The sequence below is a fragment of the Podarcis gaigeae genome, assembly GCF_964106915.1.
Source record: "Podarcis gaigeae genome assembly, chromosome: 10".
In the NCBI taxonomy this organism is placed as follows: Eukaryota; Metazoa; Chordata; class Lepidosauria; order Squamata; family Lacertidae; genus Podarcis; species Podarcis gaigeae.
Genome location: NC_139686.1, coordinates 67,824,758 through 67,842,279, shown reverse-complemented (window position 1 = coordinate 67,842,279; position 17,522 = coordinate 67,824,758). Strand labels below are relative to the sequence as shown.

Below are 17,522 nucleotides of genomic sequence, written 5' to 3'. Positions count from 1 at the left end.
GTTTAGACCACAGTGCCACTCGTGTCCCCTGGGTGCTCAGGCCCAGTCAAAAAAGAAACTCTGGCAGAGTTCTTCCTCTAGGTCCCTCAGTTGCTCATTCTCATTTCTCTGTACCTTAGTTTTTGAACTGAATGAGCAGCTGATGTAAAAAGACAAGCAAAGGACCCTGCTGGAGCTTTTGTTATTGTTCATGCTACAGGATGGCTGGAGGAGCCCCTTTTATGCCTCAGCATGGGTGAAAGCGGCTGAACTGAGTATTTTTGGAGGAGGGTGCAGCATTTTAGGGAGCTGAATTTGGACCCCAAGCTTTCAGTAGCTTCTCCCCAGCCTAAATAAATATCTGTTAAATGATGAACAAACTCCTGTCTAAGGAAACGCATCTCACCGAATGTAGTCATGATTCTTCTTCATGCTCAACAGCACCTCTGGCAAAAGGGTGGGGCTTTTTAGGATTCTTTCTATTTCAGAAATTGTATCTTCATGGCCTTTGAGGTCTACGTCACAGCCAGGCATTGTCTGCCTCTTATCTCCCAGCGTTGCGGCAAACCTCATTAATTTTTGGATTTTATGAGACAGGGAAGTAATGGCATTATCCCACTGGTCAAAACAAACGTGGCAGCGGCGGCAAGAAGGAAATTCCTGGATGTAGCCCCGAGCACATTGGTCACAGAATCTCCCAGTGACCCCAACACGACAGTTGCAGGCTCCAGTGTCTTTATCACACCCGGGTGTCAGAGTGCCGTCCTTGCTACACTTACACGCTGGCAGGGGGGGGGGGGGGTGAAAGCACAATATGTTATAATTGCTGATAATTGACTAATAAAGTTATTACAATTATTATTACAGTACATTTATATGCCACTTAATTTCCAAGATGGTTTCTAAGCAGTTTGTACATGGAGAACAGATTGCAAAAAAATATACAGTCATATCTTGGAAGTCGAATGGAATCCGTTCCGGAAGTCCGTTCGACTTCCAAAATGTTTGGAAATCAAGGCGTGGCTTCTGATTGGCTGCAGGAAGCTCCTGCAGCCAATTGGAAGCCCCGTCAGATGTTCGGGTTCCAAAGAACATTCACAAAATGGAACGTCTGATTACCAAGGCGTTCAGGATCCAAGGTAAACATGCATAGTTAAAATACACAGTAAAACAATTTCATCCAGACCTTAAAATAAATACCCACAATTGAAATGTATAAGTTATATGTTAGAGAAACAGGATAGAAACAGAATAAGGTTATTCATTCATTCATTTAATGTATATCCTGCCTAATTTTTAGAGGAAACTCAGGGCAGCTTACTCATCAAAATCTGACAATATAAAAATGCACAGCAATCTCTAGAGCTAAACTCAATCAAAAAGTCAAAGTATTAACATAAAAAACCCTAAAAGAACAATACAAATTCTAAAATAGTCATCAAAATAATTATTAAAAAATCAGAGTAAACTAGCAAATAAATAATCAGATTTTTAAAACCAATATACAGAAAAAAGAAGACCTTAATGTACCCAGGTCCCAAGCTGCTTAAGGCCTTAAAGGTCCACCAGTACAGATCACACAAAACTAGCATGATGGAATAAAAATACGTAGTACGTATAAGCATGTTGTACTGGTTGTCATTTCTGAATGATTTTCATGGACAGTACATTCTGGAGTGCATTACAGTACTCCAGTCTGAAGGTTCCCTGAGACCCTTCCCTACGTGGAAGCAAGACTAGAAGGAATTGAGATAATCAATTTCATCTGATTCTTGCATTACAATCCACTCATTCGCTTGCCCCAAAAAAGAGTTGCTAGACATTAATAATAATGATAATTTATATCTCGCACTTCCTCCCAAAGGAGCCAAGGGAGGCAAACATCAAAACAACTAAATAATACAACTAAAAATAAAATAAAGACATCTATAAACATCTAAAACAATGCAATGATTGTTCAAATCTGAGGGGTACAAATATTCTGTTTTCAATTAAAAGAATGTTAGGATTTCTGCTACATACTACTACAGTACTTACAGAAACAATGGATTTGAGAATCCCCAAAATAATTTTCATCGCATGCGTCGCAACGTCTCCCAGTATAGCCCACTTTACACGGACATTGACCTGTGAGCTGCAAAAAGAGTCTACAGTGAGAAACAGGCTTAATGGACTCCCTGCCTTCTTTGCAATCCCCCCCCCCCCCCATGCTACTTAAACTGCCAACTCATATGTACGTGAGCACTTCTTTTCAGGGGTTTTTTCTGATCTCTAGCTCTGAAAAAAACCTAAAAACTTGCTCTTATTTTTGCATTTCCATCAACAAAGCAAGAATAGTTTCTTTTCAGAATGTGTGTGTTTTCAGATTACTGTCTTAAAGGGCAGGTTTTTTTAAAAAAATAAAATTAAGATTTTCTTTGTTTACAAAAGTATGTGCATTGTCTCTTTTCTCAGGCTGCAAAGTCTTTTCTATATACAGTGGTGCCCCGCAAGACGAATGCCTCGCAAGACGGAAAACCCGCTAGACGAAAGAGTTTTCCGTTTTGGAGGTGCTTCGCAAAACGAATTTCCTATGGGCTTGCTTTGCAAGATGAAAATGTTTTGCGAGTTCCTGCGGAGTTTTTTTCCTCCCCCCCTTTCCCCAAGCCGCTAATCAGCTGATCCGCTAAGCCCGCTAAGCTGCTAATAGCGCTAATCCGCTAAGCCGCTAATGGGCTTGCTTCGCAAGACGAAAAAACCGCAAGACGAAGAGACTCGCGGAATGGATTCTTTTCGTCTTGCGAGGCACCACTGTATCAGTTACATATGATGTGAGACATTAGTGTTGCCTAACTGAGACATCCCTGCCCCTCTCCTGCTTGCACGCAAGTAGGAATTGGGAGGCTGCTCCGATAGGCAGCATGAAGCCTCCCTTCACAGCTTAGTTGCTGAGCTCAGGGAAGGTGGAGGCAGCCCAGAAGCTGCATCTTGGAGCCCCTGCGCCACCATCATATGGGGACTTCTGAGCAGCTCCTGAAGCCAGCCAGAGCCAACTGCTCTGGGCTGCGGAGACTGCCGCTGCTGCATTTCCCGGGGACATTAGATGAAATCCGGGGACATTCTGGGGTTGGAATTCGTCCAGGGATTTATTCGCAAATCCAGGGACTGTCCCCGGGAAACGGGGATGTCTGGTAACCCTATCCTGGCTCACTGTAGTAGGTAAGAGGAAATGCAGAGGTAATAGTAGGTAAGAGGAAATCCTGAAGACATTAAAATTTAGCGACATTATAATTTATAAATGGAGAATCGGCTCAATAGCCTTGCCTGATCACATAAGTTGTTCTGGGAATTTCTTGGATTGCAGTCACAGATGCGACATCCGGTTCCTTGGATCATGTTCCAGTAGCCAGCAGCACACTGATCACACTTGGCGCCTACCACATGAGGCAAACAAGGGCATATTCCCGTCATCTGATTACACATGCAAAAGCCATTTCCAGGTGGGCATTTCACTGGGTCCACACCCAAAGGGTTGCAGTCACATTCTGTAAAGATAACAGTTAGTTATGGAAAAAATCCCTTAAAAAAAAAAGCAATGTTCTACCAGGAATTTAAGTTACCTTACATTGTAAACATCAATTTATCTGCAACAACAACAACAACAATAATAATAATAATAATAATAAAATAAAAATAAAAATAAATTATTTATACCCTGCCCTCCCAAGCCAAGACCGGGCTCAGGGCAGCTAACAATCAATAATAAAAACAAGTTGATTAAAATACAACTTAAAAAACAAGATTAAAATACATTAAAATTCAGCCTCTTCACAGGAGGCGAAAGGAAAAAAGAAAGAGGGGGGAGGGAATCAAATGGATTCTAAGCCAAAGGCCAGGCGGAACAACTCTGTCTTACTGCCCTGCGGAAAGAAATCAGATCCCGCAGTGCCCTGGTCTCATGAGACAGAGCATTCCACCAGGCTGGAGCTAGTGTTGAAAAGGCCCTGACTCTGGTTGAGGCTAATCTAACTTCCTTAGGGCCCGGGACCTCTAGGGTGTTAATATTTATGGACTTTAAGGTCCTCTGTGGGGCATACCAGGAGAGGCGGTCTCGTGGGTACAAGGGTCCTAGGCCGTGAACTCTGTTCTCAGCTTGTTCTCTGTCTAGTAGTTCTTTGTTCTTTACTTCCATCAGGGACAAGTTCCCCTCTGCTTTCATCCCCTTCTAGTCGAGTTCCTTAAGGTTCAGTTTTTGGTCCCTCTGCTGTTTTCTCTACACGCCTCAGAACAGCACTCCTGCATCTTCTGTCCTTGACCAAAACCCCTTCCCCTCTGCTCAGTCCTGAATCTATATCTGCACCTCAAACATTTACCCTTGGGTGTCTCATTACCACCTCAGCTGCAATATGTCCAAGACTGATATTGTCTGAAACTTTCTTTCCCAGGGTGCCCTCTGTGTCATCGCTATCCAGTTTGTCAACTAGGCATAAACCAGGTCAACAGGCTTCATGTCTGAGTCTTCCAGTCCTGCATTTCTTATATACCTGTCACTTTCGTTGTAATCGTGCTCCCTCCATAACAGACAAATTTGTTCCCGTGGCGCTGTGCATCTGGCTATTAACCAGAACGTTGGTTGCTTGAGCCCACCTGGGGGGGGGGTTGGACTAGATGACCCTTGGTCCCTTCCAACTCTACAATTCTGTGAACTATATTAGAAACTGGAATGAAAGTGCCTATCCTACAATGTCACTTCAGAGTACGTTAGGGATGGTGTCTTAAGCTCACAGGTGCATGTGTAAACCAGGTACCGTATTTTTCGCTCCATAAGATGCACCTGACCCAGTGGCGTAGCGTGGGTTGTCAGCACCCGGGGCAAGGCAAGTAATTTGCGCCCCCTAACCCATGGATTTGCGCCCCCTAACCCTAACCCCCAGATGTCGCGCCCGGTGCGGCCGGCCCCCCTGCACCCCCCACGCTACGCCACTGACCTGACCATAAGACGCACCTAGTTTTTAGAGGAGGAAAACAAGAAAAAAAAATTCTGAAAGAAACAGTGGATGTATAATTTTTGTGGTTCATGCTGTGGCCATAGACATGTCATTTGACGCTGAGTTTGGGGTAGCCCAGTGCAAAAATCCGTGCTTTGTAACCACGTTTTTGCGCCATTGGGGCCCCACAAAACAGTGGATGCGTGTTTTTGGGGGTGCAGGCTGTAGTCATGGAATGCTATGTGATCTGATGGTGAATTTGGGGTGACCAATGTAAAAATCCTGAGGATCCATGGGCTTTTACCTCCCCCCCCCGGCAGCCTCCTTTATCGCTAGCATCCCTTATCTCCCTCCCAATCGCTTAACGATCAGCTCTTTCTTTTCAACACTCCCTTCCCTCTTGTTTGCCGTAGTGTCTCTTCCTTAGCTGGAGCAGTTTTTTGCTCCTCCTTTTCTTCTAATTTCTCTTCTCATTGATTTAGTCCTGTCTCCTCTCCTTGCAAGTTTGCTGTCTTTACCTTCCCCTCCCAGGCAGACTCCTTTATTTCTAGTGTCCCTTATCTCCCTCCCGATCACTTGCCGATCAGCGGCTTTGTTTTAGCACCCACTTCCCTCTTTCAAAAGAAAAAGCATGATCTGCTTTTTGCCCCTGGGCAATTCAGCTCCAAGGACCACACATGCGCTCCATAAGATTTTTTGGAAGAAAAACTGCATCTTATGGAGCGAAAATTACGGTATTTTCAATACTGAATTCTCTGTACATGCCTTTTGACTCTCCCTATCAGCATTGGTCCTAGAACACATATAGCCAACTGTGTAACCTTCTTTCATCTTGCCATCAATTGCTCTACTCCCAAACATTCCACCTTATGCAATAATATTGTAGCCAGAATAGATCATGCTACTGAGGAGAATCCATGATGATTTCATTAATGTGCATAATTTATTGTAGCCCCACCTATTTTATTTTCCTTTATGTGCTCAGTCCTTGATTGGTAATCTATAAAAATTGTTTGCTTACTTCTACAGTTTTGAAGGAGTGCTGATCCAAAGTAACCTGGTTTACAGAACTCACAGCTTGGTCCATGGGTGTTGTGCAAGCATTTCAAACACTCCCCAGTGTCCTTGTTGCAGGAGTCTGGATCTGCCACATCAATGTTATTATTACAGGAGCATGGAAGACACTGACTGGCTACTGCATTTGGATTCCTGTAGAACCCACCGGGGCATTCATCACACCGATCACCTAACAAACCAAAATTCACACACAATTGCTAGTGACAGTCAGGCACGGCTCACCTTTCCAGAAACAACATTACACCATCAGATTCCATAATACTATAAAGAACCCTAATTGTTAGGAGTTAAATAGATAAATAAATAAATATAGGTTAGTTCTATCCAGACATATAAAAGTTACATGTGTTTTATTGTTTAGTTACTGTTGATTTCAATCTTTAGAATTTTTTTAAAAAAACAATATATTGTTTTATATTGTTGTAAATTGCTTAGAGGGGTTTTTTAAAACAATCGAGTTGTATATTAAATTTTGTTAAAATGAAACAAACCCGCATACACAAATAATAAATATTTGGAAATACTTGTGCTAGTGTTTCTCAAACTTTTAAAAATGGGTTCTCCACTACCATACTTGGAAGGAACTTAACCGTGCCTTCCTATGCTGAACTCAGAAGTGAGTTCAGCAAGAGTTGTATAGGACTGCAGTCTTAAATGTCACTGCCCCCAAACCTAGAGACTTCACTGAATACTGCATCTTTTTAGTTCCTCCATCAGTACTTGGGACCCTTTAGCCTGTGGTCCACCAGGCCTCCCAATCTGGCCTATATTTTGGGAGTTTGGGCCAAACCATGTCCTTCTACCCTATATGCCACAACACAAACTTTTTTTTTTTTTAAAAAAAGGGATACAGACAAATAGACAAAGTTAGAATAGATTGTGATTTTTCCTCAGTCTCTGACAACATAAAGCAGAAATTGTGAAACTCATGAAGATGTCAAGTTTCCTACCTGAATAGCCCACAAGACAGTTGCAGACTAATAGCAAAGTCCAAGGATCTTGGTAACAGGAATGGGCAAAGTACCTACTGCTTGTTGGAGCGTCTGGGCACATGCATGGATGGCATGGCTCTCCTTTGAGAGGGTTTCCATAATAACCATCTACACATCTGCCAAAAAGAACAGTGAATATGGAGAATAAGGCTATTGAAGGCTCCTTGCCTTTGATGGCTATGATCTTCTTCCAAGGTTCGAGGCAGTAATGTTTTGAATACCAGGTCCTGGAAACCACAGAATGGGAGAGTTCCCTTGCGCTCGAATCCTGCTTGCGGATTTCCCACGGGCATATGGTTGGCCAAGATGAAAACAGGCTGCTGGACTACATGGCCCATTGGCTTGGTCCAGCAGGCCCTTCTTACGTTCTTATGAACCTATTTCAAAATGGCATCAGAAGAAGGCAAGAACTTAAGAAGAACTTTTGGATTTTGCCAAAAGGCAAACTTAGCCCAGCATTCTTTTCTCAGAGTGGCCAATCGTCTGGTAAGATTGCAACCAGCCTTCTCTTGCTATGATTCATACGGCCTCTGAACCTGAAAGTAGCACGCAGGGTTTCTATTCCATAAAAAACCCCAGCAACGGTTCGCCTTTCCTTGTTTTGTGGCTGTGGCATTACTGACGTAACTGATGGAGTGGACCCACTGCCTATGTATGAGCATGTGGCTCAGCTACGCCCCTATCTGGGCAGGGATAGCCTAACTACTGTTGCCTCTGCTCTGGTAACTTCAAGGTTAGATTACTGCAATGCGTTATACGTAGGACTGCCTCAGAAACTTCAGCTAGTGCAGAATTCAGCGGCCAGGTTGCTTACCGGAGCAAGACAGTTTGAGCATATTACACCGATCCTGGTCCAACTGCACTGGCTACCAATTAGTTTCTGGGCCCAATTCAAAGTGCTGGTTTTGAACTATAAATCCTTAAATGGCTCAGGACTGCAATACCCCAAGAACTGCCTCTTTCCATATGAACCCACCTGGAGCCTGAGATCATCTTCTGAGGCCCTTCTTTGTGTGCCTCCTCCTTGAGAGGTCCGGAGGGTGGCAACACAAGAACGGGGCCTTCTCTGCAGTGGCTCCCTGTCTGTGGAATGCTCTCCCCAGGGAATTTTGTCTGGCGCCTTCATCAGACACCTTTACGCACCAGGCAAAAACGTTCCTTTTTAACCAGGCCTTTGGTTGATCTGATTGAAATCCTATGCTCTTTTAAAACGTAGCTCTTTGGGGGAGGTTGTTATTAGATTGTTGTTCTTATTTTGATTATACATATTGTGGTTTTATATGTTGATCTTGTTCTGTGAAATGCCCTGAGACCTCTGGGTATAGGGCGGCATATAAATTTAATAAATAAATAAAAATATGTGTGTGCATTTACAAATAAAAAATAAATGTGTGCATGCACAATGGCAGCACAAAAGCCATCGTGGGAAATGTAAAGTTGGTCTGCACTGCTATGGCCATCAAGTCCACCCATTAAAATTATTTGCCCCCCCCCCCCACCAAAACCCCCATCTCTGCTATTTTCTATCCCTGCCACTTAAAGATGTGCATTAAATTTGCATCTTCTCAGTGTCCACCCACCCATACCTTTCACAGTTGGCTCCAGCTGTAAACCCTCTGCAGTCCAAGCATGCTCCAGTCTGAGCGTCACACAGTTCTGCAAAGCCATTGCAAGGGCAAGGCCGGCAATGGGGAAATCCAAAATACCCAGCCAGGCATCGACTGCACTGTCGGCCATCTGTTTCTGGCCGGCATGAACATTGCCCTGTCACCTGGTCACACAGAGCACTCACGGATCCTTGAGGATGGCAGTCACACGCTTGATGGAAAAGAAGCAGAGATGACAGTTACATGACAAATTGTTGCGTTATCTTAATATAAAGCCCTTAATGTGACATGACCACGATCTCTGTATAGATAGAAGTCTCTTGCTCTTTGTTGACCATATGATCAACAGTCCATACCCATTCTCATAGAGGGCAATGCAAGACTAGTCAGCCTTATTCCCATTTTACAGATGAGGAATGTTTGATGTGAAATAATGACTTGCCTAAGACCACTCAAGCAGGACGCAGGTGGCACTGTGGGTTAAAGCCTCAGCGCCTAGGACTTGCCGATCGAAAGGTCGGCGGTTCGAATCCCTGCGGCGGGGTGCGCTCCCGCTGCTCGGTCCCAGCGCCTGCCAACCTAGCAGTTCGAAAGCACCTCCGGGTGCAAGTAGATAAATAGGGACCGCTTACCAGCGGGAAGGTAAACGGCGTTTCCGTGTGCGGCTCTGGCTCGCCAGAGCAGCGATGTCACGCTGGCCACGTGACCCGGAAGTGTCTCCGGACAGCGCTGGCCCCTGACCTCTTGAGTGAGATGGGCGCACAACCCCAGAGTCTGTCAAGACTGGCCCGTACGGGCAGGGGTACCTTTACCTTTACCTTTAAGACCACTCAGAGTGTTCACATTCATCAGGAGATTTCAGTTTGGGTTTCCCAGGTTCAAGGAAAACAAAAGTCTGCCCACATGACTTAAACATGGTTGTTTTTTAAAAAGGAAATAGCTTAAAATTTTAAAAGCACAAAACAAACAACAAACAAACAAACAAACAAACAAACCACAACTGAAAGCAAGTGGCAATCGGTACTTACAAAGACAACCTTGAGACCCAAAACTATGGCTTCCGGCTGAGCATTTATCACAACAGCGCCCCATGACATTTGGTTTGCATTGACATTGACCTCCAAGTTTCTCGCAGTTAGAGTTTATTGACCCTTGTGGGTGGCACCTGCAGGCTTTTAACAGAAACATGCTTTCTCATACAAACACATGATTGCAACCAAACTCTGCATTTATTAATTTAAATTATTTACACTCTCCTCTTCTTCAGGGTAGTAAATCAAAAGGTCAAATACCAACAACAAAACCTGAATATTTTTTTAAAAAACCAAATACAGTGGTGCCCCACAAGACGAATGCCTCGCAAGACAAAAAACCCGCTAGACAAAAGGGTTTTCCGTTTTTCGATGCGCTTCGCAAGACGAATTTCCCTATGGGCATGCTTCGCAAGACGAAAACGTCTTGCGTGTCTTGCGATTTTTTTCGCTCCCCCCCCTTTTTCTAAGCTGCTAAGCCGCTAATAGCCTTTTAGCCGCTAAGCCGCTAAGCCTTTAATAGCTGCTAAGCCGCTAAACAGCTAATAGCGCTAATCCGCTATGCCGCTAATAGGGTTGCTTTGCAAGACGAAAAAACCGCTAGACGAAGAGACTCGCATAATGGATTATTTTCGTCTTGCGAGGCACCACTGTAGCAGGAAAGCCAACCGAGACTGTTCTGATCTTAGATAAGGTGAAAATGTATTTGAAAAAGCATGCTTTGGAATGCTTTCTTTTGGACTTCCTTCAATTAACAAGTAGGGACAGCCAATGCTGAGCTTTATCAGATTAGGAAGCAAAGGCAGAAGCTGCTACTGTAAAGATCTGGCTTCTTTTCCATATTGATGTCACTGTGCAAGTGTTGGCATCTTTAGCACTGCTTCCCCTTAATGGATGGCAGGGATGGAAGATGCTTCTCTTGTCTTGAAGACCAGCCTGTGACACTGCCTTCACCTCTCAGTCCAGCTTTATTAACTATGAACCCTAGAATTTGGGATCCCCTCCAAACTGGTGCCAAAGTTTTGTACTCATTTTGTACTGTCCCCTGCAAACTGAGTAATGGGCAATTCAAACCGAGGTTAACCCCCTAACTCCCAACATTGTCCGATTCACGCCAAACTTTTGCAATAGTTTTGTACTGCAAACCCCACATTGTGTATTGCCTACCAAACTGAGTGATTGATACTCAAACCAGCGGCCACAGGTCTCCCACCCCCAAACCAAACATTGTCTGATTCACTCCAAACTGGGGGCAAAGTTTTGCAATCGTTTTGTATCACAAACCATGCACAAACCCCCAAAAGTAAATCCCTAAGTGACCACAGGCCACAGGTATCCCTCCAAAACCCAAGATTGTCTGATTCCCTCCAAACTGGTGCCAAACCTTTGCAATCGTGTTGTACTGTTTTGTACTGCAAACCTCATGCTTTGTGAAAGGAAACAGCAAATGGTCAAACCAAAAGCCAGTACATTACAGAACTCTGCTATATACTGTGGTATCCTACCCAGCAAGAAACAGGCTGTTGAATTTTTGTACCATTTGCAAACACCTTTCAATGGCGCACAATTAATAACATGGAAAACAGCTTTAGTGTCTCTTAAATTTTTAAGTTTATTTTAAAAGTCAGAACAACAAAAGTTACTTTCACTTTTGCTTCTGGCAGCATGAAAAAACAGGAAGAGTATAGATACTTACAAACTGCTCCATTGTGAATACGGGCAGACAGACTTGCTATTAGTTTTTCACATGCTTCTGGTAGGATATGCGGTCCAATTTCTGAAGCTATTTCAATGCAGTGATACTGCTGGTACTCTTCTAAATCAGATTTGTCGCAAAAGTTTTCCACTGAACTGATTCTAGGAATAAGTCCAAGCTTCAAAATGGACAAAAGCAAAGAAGTTTTAAACAACTGCACAGAGAAGTATAGTTCAGGGCAGGGGGGGGTCCCTTTTAACAGTTGAATTGGATTAATAATATATTTTTACACTGGAGTTATTATTATTCTTGGCCTAAGCAACCTTGAATTGCTTCCTCCTTCCTTTTCCAGTCTGCCTTCCTTTAGTCACTTACACTCCCCACTGTCTTAAAGGCACACAGCCTACAAAATCAGCGATGCCCTATCCGTTTTATTGATTAATGTCTGTAATGGCGGTTGCTGGCCACCTGACAGGTAGGATATAAGTAAGGGAACGGGTAGACAGATGGATGAACCAACCAACGTCCCAAGAAAAGGTGATCAAACACAAAAGAAAAGTTGCTATGCAGCACAGATACTTACTGAATCAACCAATATGGATGACCGGGTCCCTGGACCAGAGGCAGAAGACTTGGAAAAATAGACATCTACAAAATATTCTGTTCCTGGTTCGAAGCATACAGCAGCAGGGAGCAGCTCCATTCTGTTTAATGGAAAAGTCAAAACAAATTAAAGAATTCTGTCATTCTTTTCGCCAAGGTTTTATGATGCTCATTTGCTGGAGCTATTTGTGTGCATGAGTAACAGAACAGAAATGACCAAGTGTTGGAAGACATAAGGGGAAAGGATGGCTTCCTCTTGGGTTTCTCCCCAAATATATATTCTTTGAAGAAACAAACAGATAATGATCGCTCCCCACATCAAATGGGGGGTGCCTTTTGCGTGGTCACGCGCAGCCCCCCTGGATCTTGAAGCATCCCAGCATCCAAATCTACAGGAAGGAACTCAACATTTGTTGTTGTTTAGTCGTGTCCGACTCTTCGTGACCCCATGGACCAGAGCACGCCAGGCACTCCTGTCTTCCACTGCCTCCCGCAGTTTGGTCAAACTCATGCCGGTGGCTTCGAGAACACTGTCCAACGATCTCGTCCTCTGTCGCCCCCTTCTCCTTGTGCCCTCCATCTTTCCCAACATCAGGGTCTTTTCCAGGGAGTCTTCTCTTCTCATGAGGTGGCCAAAGTATTGGAGCGTCAGCTTCAGGATCTGTCCTTCCAGTGAGCACTTAGGGCTGAATTCCTTCAGAACGGAGAGGTTTGATCTTCTTGCAGTCCATGGGACTCTCAAGAGTCTCCTCCAGCACCATAATTCAAAAGCATCAATTCTTTGGCGATCAGCCTTCTTTATGGTCCAAGCTCTCACTTCCATACATCACTACTGGGAAAACCATAGCTTTAACTATACGGACCTTTGTTGGCAAGGTGACATTAGGCATGGCCTTTTGGAATTGATGTTGGATGGCAAAGGGCCTTTTCAGGTGTAGGTAGTCTTAGCGGCGAGACCGCAATTTTGTGGACTCGGGTGGCGGTTTCAGGCCTTGGGCGGTCTATCTTCCTAAATGGGGGGGGTGTGTGAAGCGGCGACCCATGCCCCCCCTTGCTGTGGTGATCCCAGGGTTCCCAATTAAAGGGGTCTTGAGGGCAGGCATTGGCCATACGCCGAGAGGTTGTCATTGCTCTCACCTGCGATGGTGGCGAAACGGGGGGCGGGCTCTCTGCTTGAACAGATGTTCTCCAGAGCCAGCCCAATCCCCACACATTCTGGATAATACTGATGTCTCCCAGATCCCCGGCTGGGGACTGGAAAGGACAAACGCCCAATGCCTGAGCCAGGGTCTCCCTACACCTAATACTTAATAAAGTTGCGGCCAATTTTAATCCCATAGCACATTGTCTTGAGTCTTTATTCTGCTCGGGGGTCGCCTGGGGTCAGGAGGACTCCACCTGTCCACGCAATATACAAACCTTGATGTAAATGGTAGAGCAAGTGAGTGTGGCTCTTGCAGGGCTGCTGTTTTCCCACAGTGTTCGTTTCCTCTAGAACCTGAAGTCTTTACAGCAATGCTTGCTGTCCAGTCTTCTAAAGTCTGTGTGTTTGGGAAGAAAAAAATAAGGTGGTTTTCATACAAAGCTGAAACATGCTTGATTCTTTCCGTGCCTGTAAACAAGAACATCTTAAGTTTATCTGACCAGGGAAGAAGGAAATCCAAAAAGGGTTGCACAAATGCTCTTGTTCCACCAAAAAAATTACACTTGTAAATAGTCGGTGACAACTACTGCATTTTTTGCTCTATAATACTCACTTTTTCCCTCCTAAAAAGTAAGGGGAAACGTGTGTGCGTCTTATGGAGCGAATGCAGGCTGCGCAGCTATCCCAGAAGCCAGAACAGCAAGAGGGATTGCTGCTTTCACATATAATCTTCTGTTGTCTATTACATTCGGCTTCACGGTCCAAGTTTCTGGCCCCATATTTATCGAGAATTGCTGACGGACCTCAGGAAGCCCAAATAATATACTTATTAAACGACGAAGATACAAGTAGATCCCTTGCAGTCGCTAGATACCTGATTAATGTTTTATTTCTAAAGAGGAGAAATGGATCACTGTATGACTCTGACAGCTTAGCTAAACTTAAGAACCATCAATAAGTGCCAGAACTAAGACGCATACCCCCCAAAATCTGATGGATTTGAATTGCAGTTTACATAGAGGGAGCTTATTGTGTATAGTGTTTACTTAACTGAAGTAAAATTGGTTTATATGGGTGTTTTAACTTGGAACTGTTTGAATTGTATTGTTTATGGATAAATTTTGATGTCTTGTTTTCGATATGGGCCAATGGCCACAATCTATCTATCTATCTATCTATCTATCTATCTATCTATCTATCATCTATCTATCAGAATATTTTTTTCCCTTGTTTTCCTTGTTTTCCTCCTCCAAAAACTGGTGCGTCTTATAGAGCAAAAAATACGGTAATCCCCTTCTGCAATACACATACATGGCATCCATACAAACACAGATCCTAAGATTTCGGCATTATGCTGTGTCTGCATCTACAGTTCTACGATTTTCATACGCTGAGAAATGTTCGCACCACAAAACTAATGAGGGAAAGGCATGTAGTGGTGACTATTAACATGACAAAGATAAATCTGAAGATCAGGGTAAGTTGTGTGGGGTTTTGTTCAATATATTCCACATACACAATTTTAATACGTATGGTCCATATCTTGCTTTACTTTGAAGTCTTTGCTCTTTTTTGAGGATTCGAATACGAGTTGAAACCATCGTGAAAAAAGTGTAAGAATTACCTCTGGCTCATAGCGAATGATGATATTAAAATCCATCAGGAAAGGGATGTTGTTGATGGTAAATCTTAACCCCGCTCCATTCTGAACCCGTGCAAAACCCGGCCCTGACCATGTCACAGGTTTTCCAGGAACAGACTCTCTAATAACAACATCCAGAGCAGGGTTCCTGCCAAACAGAATTGAATCCTGAAAGGATAGATTTGCGTTTTAAATATCACATTTATTCAGGAAGCAAAATGAATCCTGTCTTGCTAGGTGTAGAACTACACACACTCTTAGCCAGGGTAGCCATGAACTCTTGCATTTCCCCTCTTCAAAGCCTATTATTGAGTAGAAGGTCCCTGCCAGTCCCATAAGTCCTTTGTGAAAAGGGAAGATGAGTTAGGCCAGCTTCAAGTTCAACACAGTATGAATAATTGAAGTTAGGCCCCTAGGGCCTTCTTACAATCAGGGCGGATCTACACTCTAAGTTTATAACGTTAAAAATGTGTTATTAAAATGTGACACCAGAGGGCGTTGCAGAGCAGTGAGCCACCACCAATGGGAAACTGCATTAAATGTTTTAAGCATAAATAAATAAAACGTTTTAGAAGATCAATGTAGATCCAGCCATAGTCCAGGGAATGGCTCAGCCTGACAGTGTCCACCTTAGGGTCAATGTTGCCTTTATAGCACTCAGCAGGGAAGGTGATGGGGGACAAAGTCAGTGGGCTGTGCCTTCCACTGGCTATTGTTGGCCTCCCTGCCTTCTGTTCCACCATTCTCAGTGAGCACCAACCACTACTGAGTATAGGTAGACAAAACAAATGAGAGGGGTGGCAAAGATGAGCAGGGGTTCTGCCTCCACCTAAACCTAAATGGATGAGGAACATGGATTCCATATCCTCGTTTGTTTCGACAAACCTTTATTGGCATATGTACAATATTCCAGTAGTGTTCAATGCAAATAAACACCACTCATTAAAAAAACACCACTTGCATCTAACAGTTAAGTTAATGTTGTATAGCATTCACAAATACAGTCGTACCTTGGAAGTCGAACAGAATCTGTTCCGGAAGTCCGTTTGACTTCCAAAACGTTCGGAAACCAAGGCACAGCTTCTGATTGACTGCAGGAAACTCCTGCAGCCAACTGGAAGCCGCAGCAGCCCCGTCGAATGTTTGGGTTCCAAAAAATGTTTGCAAACTGGAACACTCACTTCCGGGTTTGCGGCATTCGGGAGCCAAAACGGCGTTCGGGATCCAAGGTACGACTATACTCACTGAGTGTTGCAGAAACCTGGCTACTATCTCCATCCAGGTTATCAGCAGTATTCCTTATATCTCAGCAGAATAACACATAATCAGGAATATGTGTGAACTATGCAGAACATGAATAGTTTTTTAAATTTTACTTTACACCCTTGATATCTTAGTATTTCAGGCCAACATGTCAGTGCATTATGACCAGATTAATTACATTTCTTTGAGCTATCTTATGTCTTTTGGAAATGTTAACAGCATTCTGAAGCCTTGCTTGGCGGGGAGGGGGAATAACTGCATAGGATTGGAATGGATTACAGGAATGTCGCATTCATGAAGACTGAAAATATGAGAAAATTATGCACACAAATCAGACCAATGGTCCATCTAACCAAAAAATGACAATCTTGACTCACAATACTGAAAGATCTACAGGCTCCTAGGCCTCCTTCCAGAGATCCAGGGATTGAATGCGGAACTTTATACATACAAACCAAGCGTCAGTAAATTCTCAAATCCTCTCACCAATAACCTAAGAGGTTACTCATTGTTTTGCACAAGCCATAAGCTACAGATAATGTGAAGTGACTCAAATAAGGCACATATATTACAGTTCTCCAAGGATCCGACCCATTTAAGAGATGGGTTTCCCTTCCTTGAAATCCCTTACAAACCAATTAATGGGACATTCGTGTTACCTGTCCAACGGCTGCTTTTCTTATGCCTCGTTTCTTGTTTCTGTTCAATACGATCTTTCCATTTTCAATTTTGAAATCATAACCTTGTTGCCGAAAATAGACATCACACCATGGTAAAGCTGTGGGCTGAACCTTATAAACAGGTGTTTTAAGTGGTGGAAGTGTCAAAATGCTGGTTTTCTTTGGTTTTTTAGTTGACACACAAACACAATCAAACAATGGACAACTAGGAAAGTAATGAATCTGCATAATTAATAGGCTAAACCATATATTATTCTCAATGTCCAGGAACATTGTACTACTAACCTACCTACAAAGAGAACTCTGCTTAACTTGGGGTGGGGATCTAAATCCAAGAAAACCAAACTTCTAATTTTTAAACCGTAATCATGTTAATTAAGGAAGGGAATAAAAAGAGAAAAATAAGAAGTGGGCACAACTACTGATTAGCTATGAAGTTTTATAACTTTAGGGGAGAGGTACTGGGTGGATAATTGTGCTGTTTCTATTGTTAAACAATTGGGAGTAAAAGAAAAGAAATAATACTTGCCTATTTATTGCCAGTCACCCAGAGATTTACCAGTAGATCCAGATCTACCTTCTGTCCACTGCCAGATTCCAGCATGCAGGTTGCTCACCAGGGCAAGACAATCTGAGCATATAATGCCAATCCTGGCCAACTGCACTGGCTGCCAATTAGTTTCTAAGCCCAATTCAGAGAGCTGGTATTGACCCATAAAGCCTTAAATGGCTCAGGACTGCAGTACCTCAAGGACCTCCTCTCTCCATGTGAACTGACCCTGCGATCATCCTCTCAGGCCCTTATTCATGTGCCCCCTCAAAAGGTCTGGAGGATGGCAAC

At 43.5% G+C, this 17,522-nt stretch overlaps 2 protein-coding genes across 5 annotated transcripts in view; both read right to left on the bottom strand.

Moving 5' to 3' along the window:
• LAMB1 (laminin subunit beta 1) overlaps positions 1 to 17,522 on the bottom strand; it is a 164,675-nt gene that overhangs the window by 88,991 nt on the left and 58,162 nt on the right. The window lies entirely within an intron of this gene.
• Positions 1 to 17,522, bottom strand: part of LAMB4 (laminin subunit beta 4) — a 66,301-nt gene that overhangs the window by 14,027 nt on the left and 34,752 nt on the right. For all 4 annotated transcript variants that reach the window (XM_083701264.1, XM_083701265.1, XM_083701263.1 and 1 more), the window contains 12 exons: positions 16,661 to 16,792; positions 14,721 to 14,906; positions 13,372 to 13,493; positions 11,933 to 12,053; positions 11,350 to 11,527; positions 9,651 to 9,794; positions 8,602 to 8,833; positions 6,974 to 7,131; positions 5,968 to 6,192; positions 3,283 to 3,503; positions 2,017 to 2,113; positions 386 to 761 (listed from right to left, as the gene is read on the bottom strand). In XM_083701264.1, coding sequence (XP_083557390.1) covers positions 386 to 761; positions 2,017 to 2,113; positions 3,283 to 3,503; positions 5,968 to 6,192; positions 6,974 to 7,131; positions 8,602 to 8,833; positions 9,651 to 9,794; positions 11,350 to 11,527; positions 11,933 to 12,053; positions 13,372 to 13,493; positions 14,721 to 14,906; positions 16,661 to 16,792 — 2,192 coding nt within the window. The remainder of the gene's footprint in view (positions 1 to 385; positions 762 to 2,016; positions 2,114 to 3,282; positions 3,504 to 5,967; positions 6,193 to 6,973; positions 7,132 to 8,601; positions 8,834 to 9,650; positions 9,795 to 11,349; positions 11,528 to 11,932; positions 12,054 to 13,371; positions 13,494 to 14,720; positions 14,907 to 16,660; positions 16,793 to 17,522) is intronic.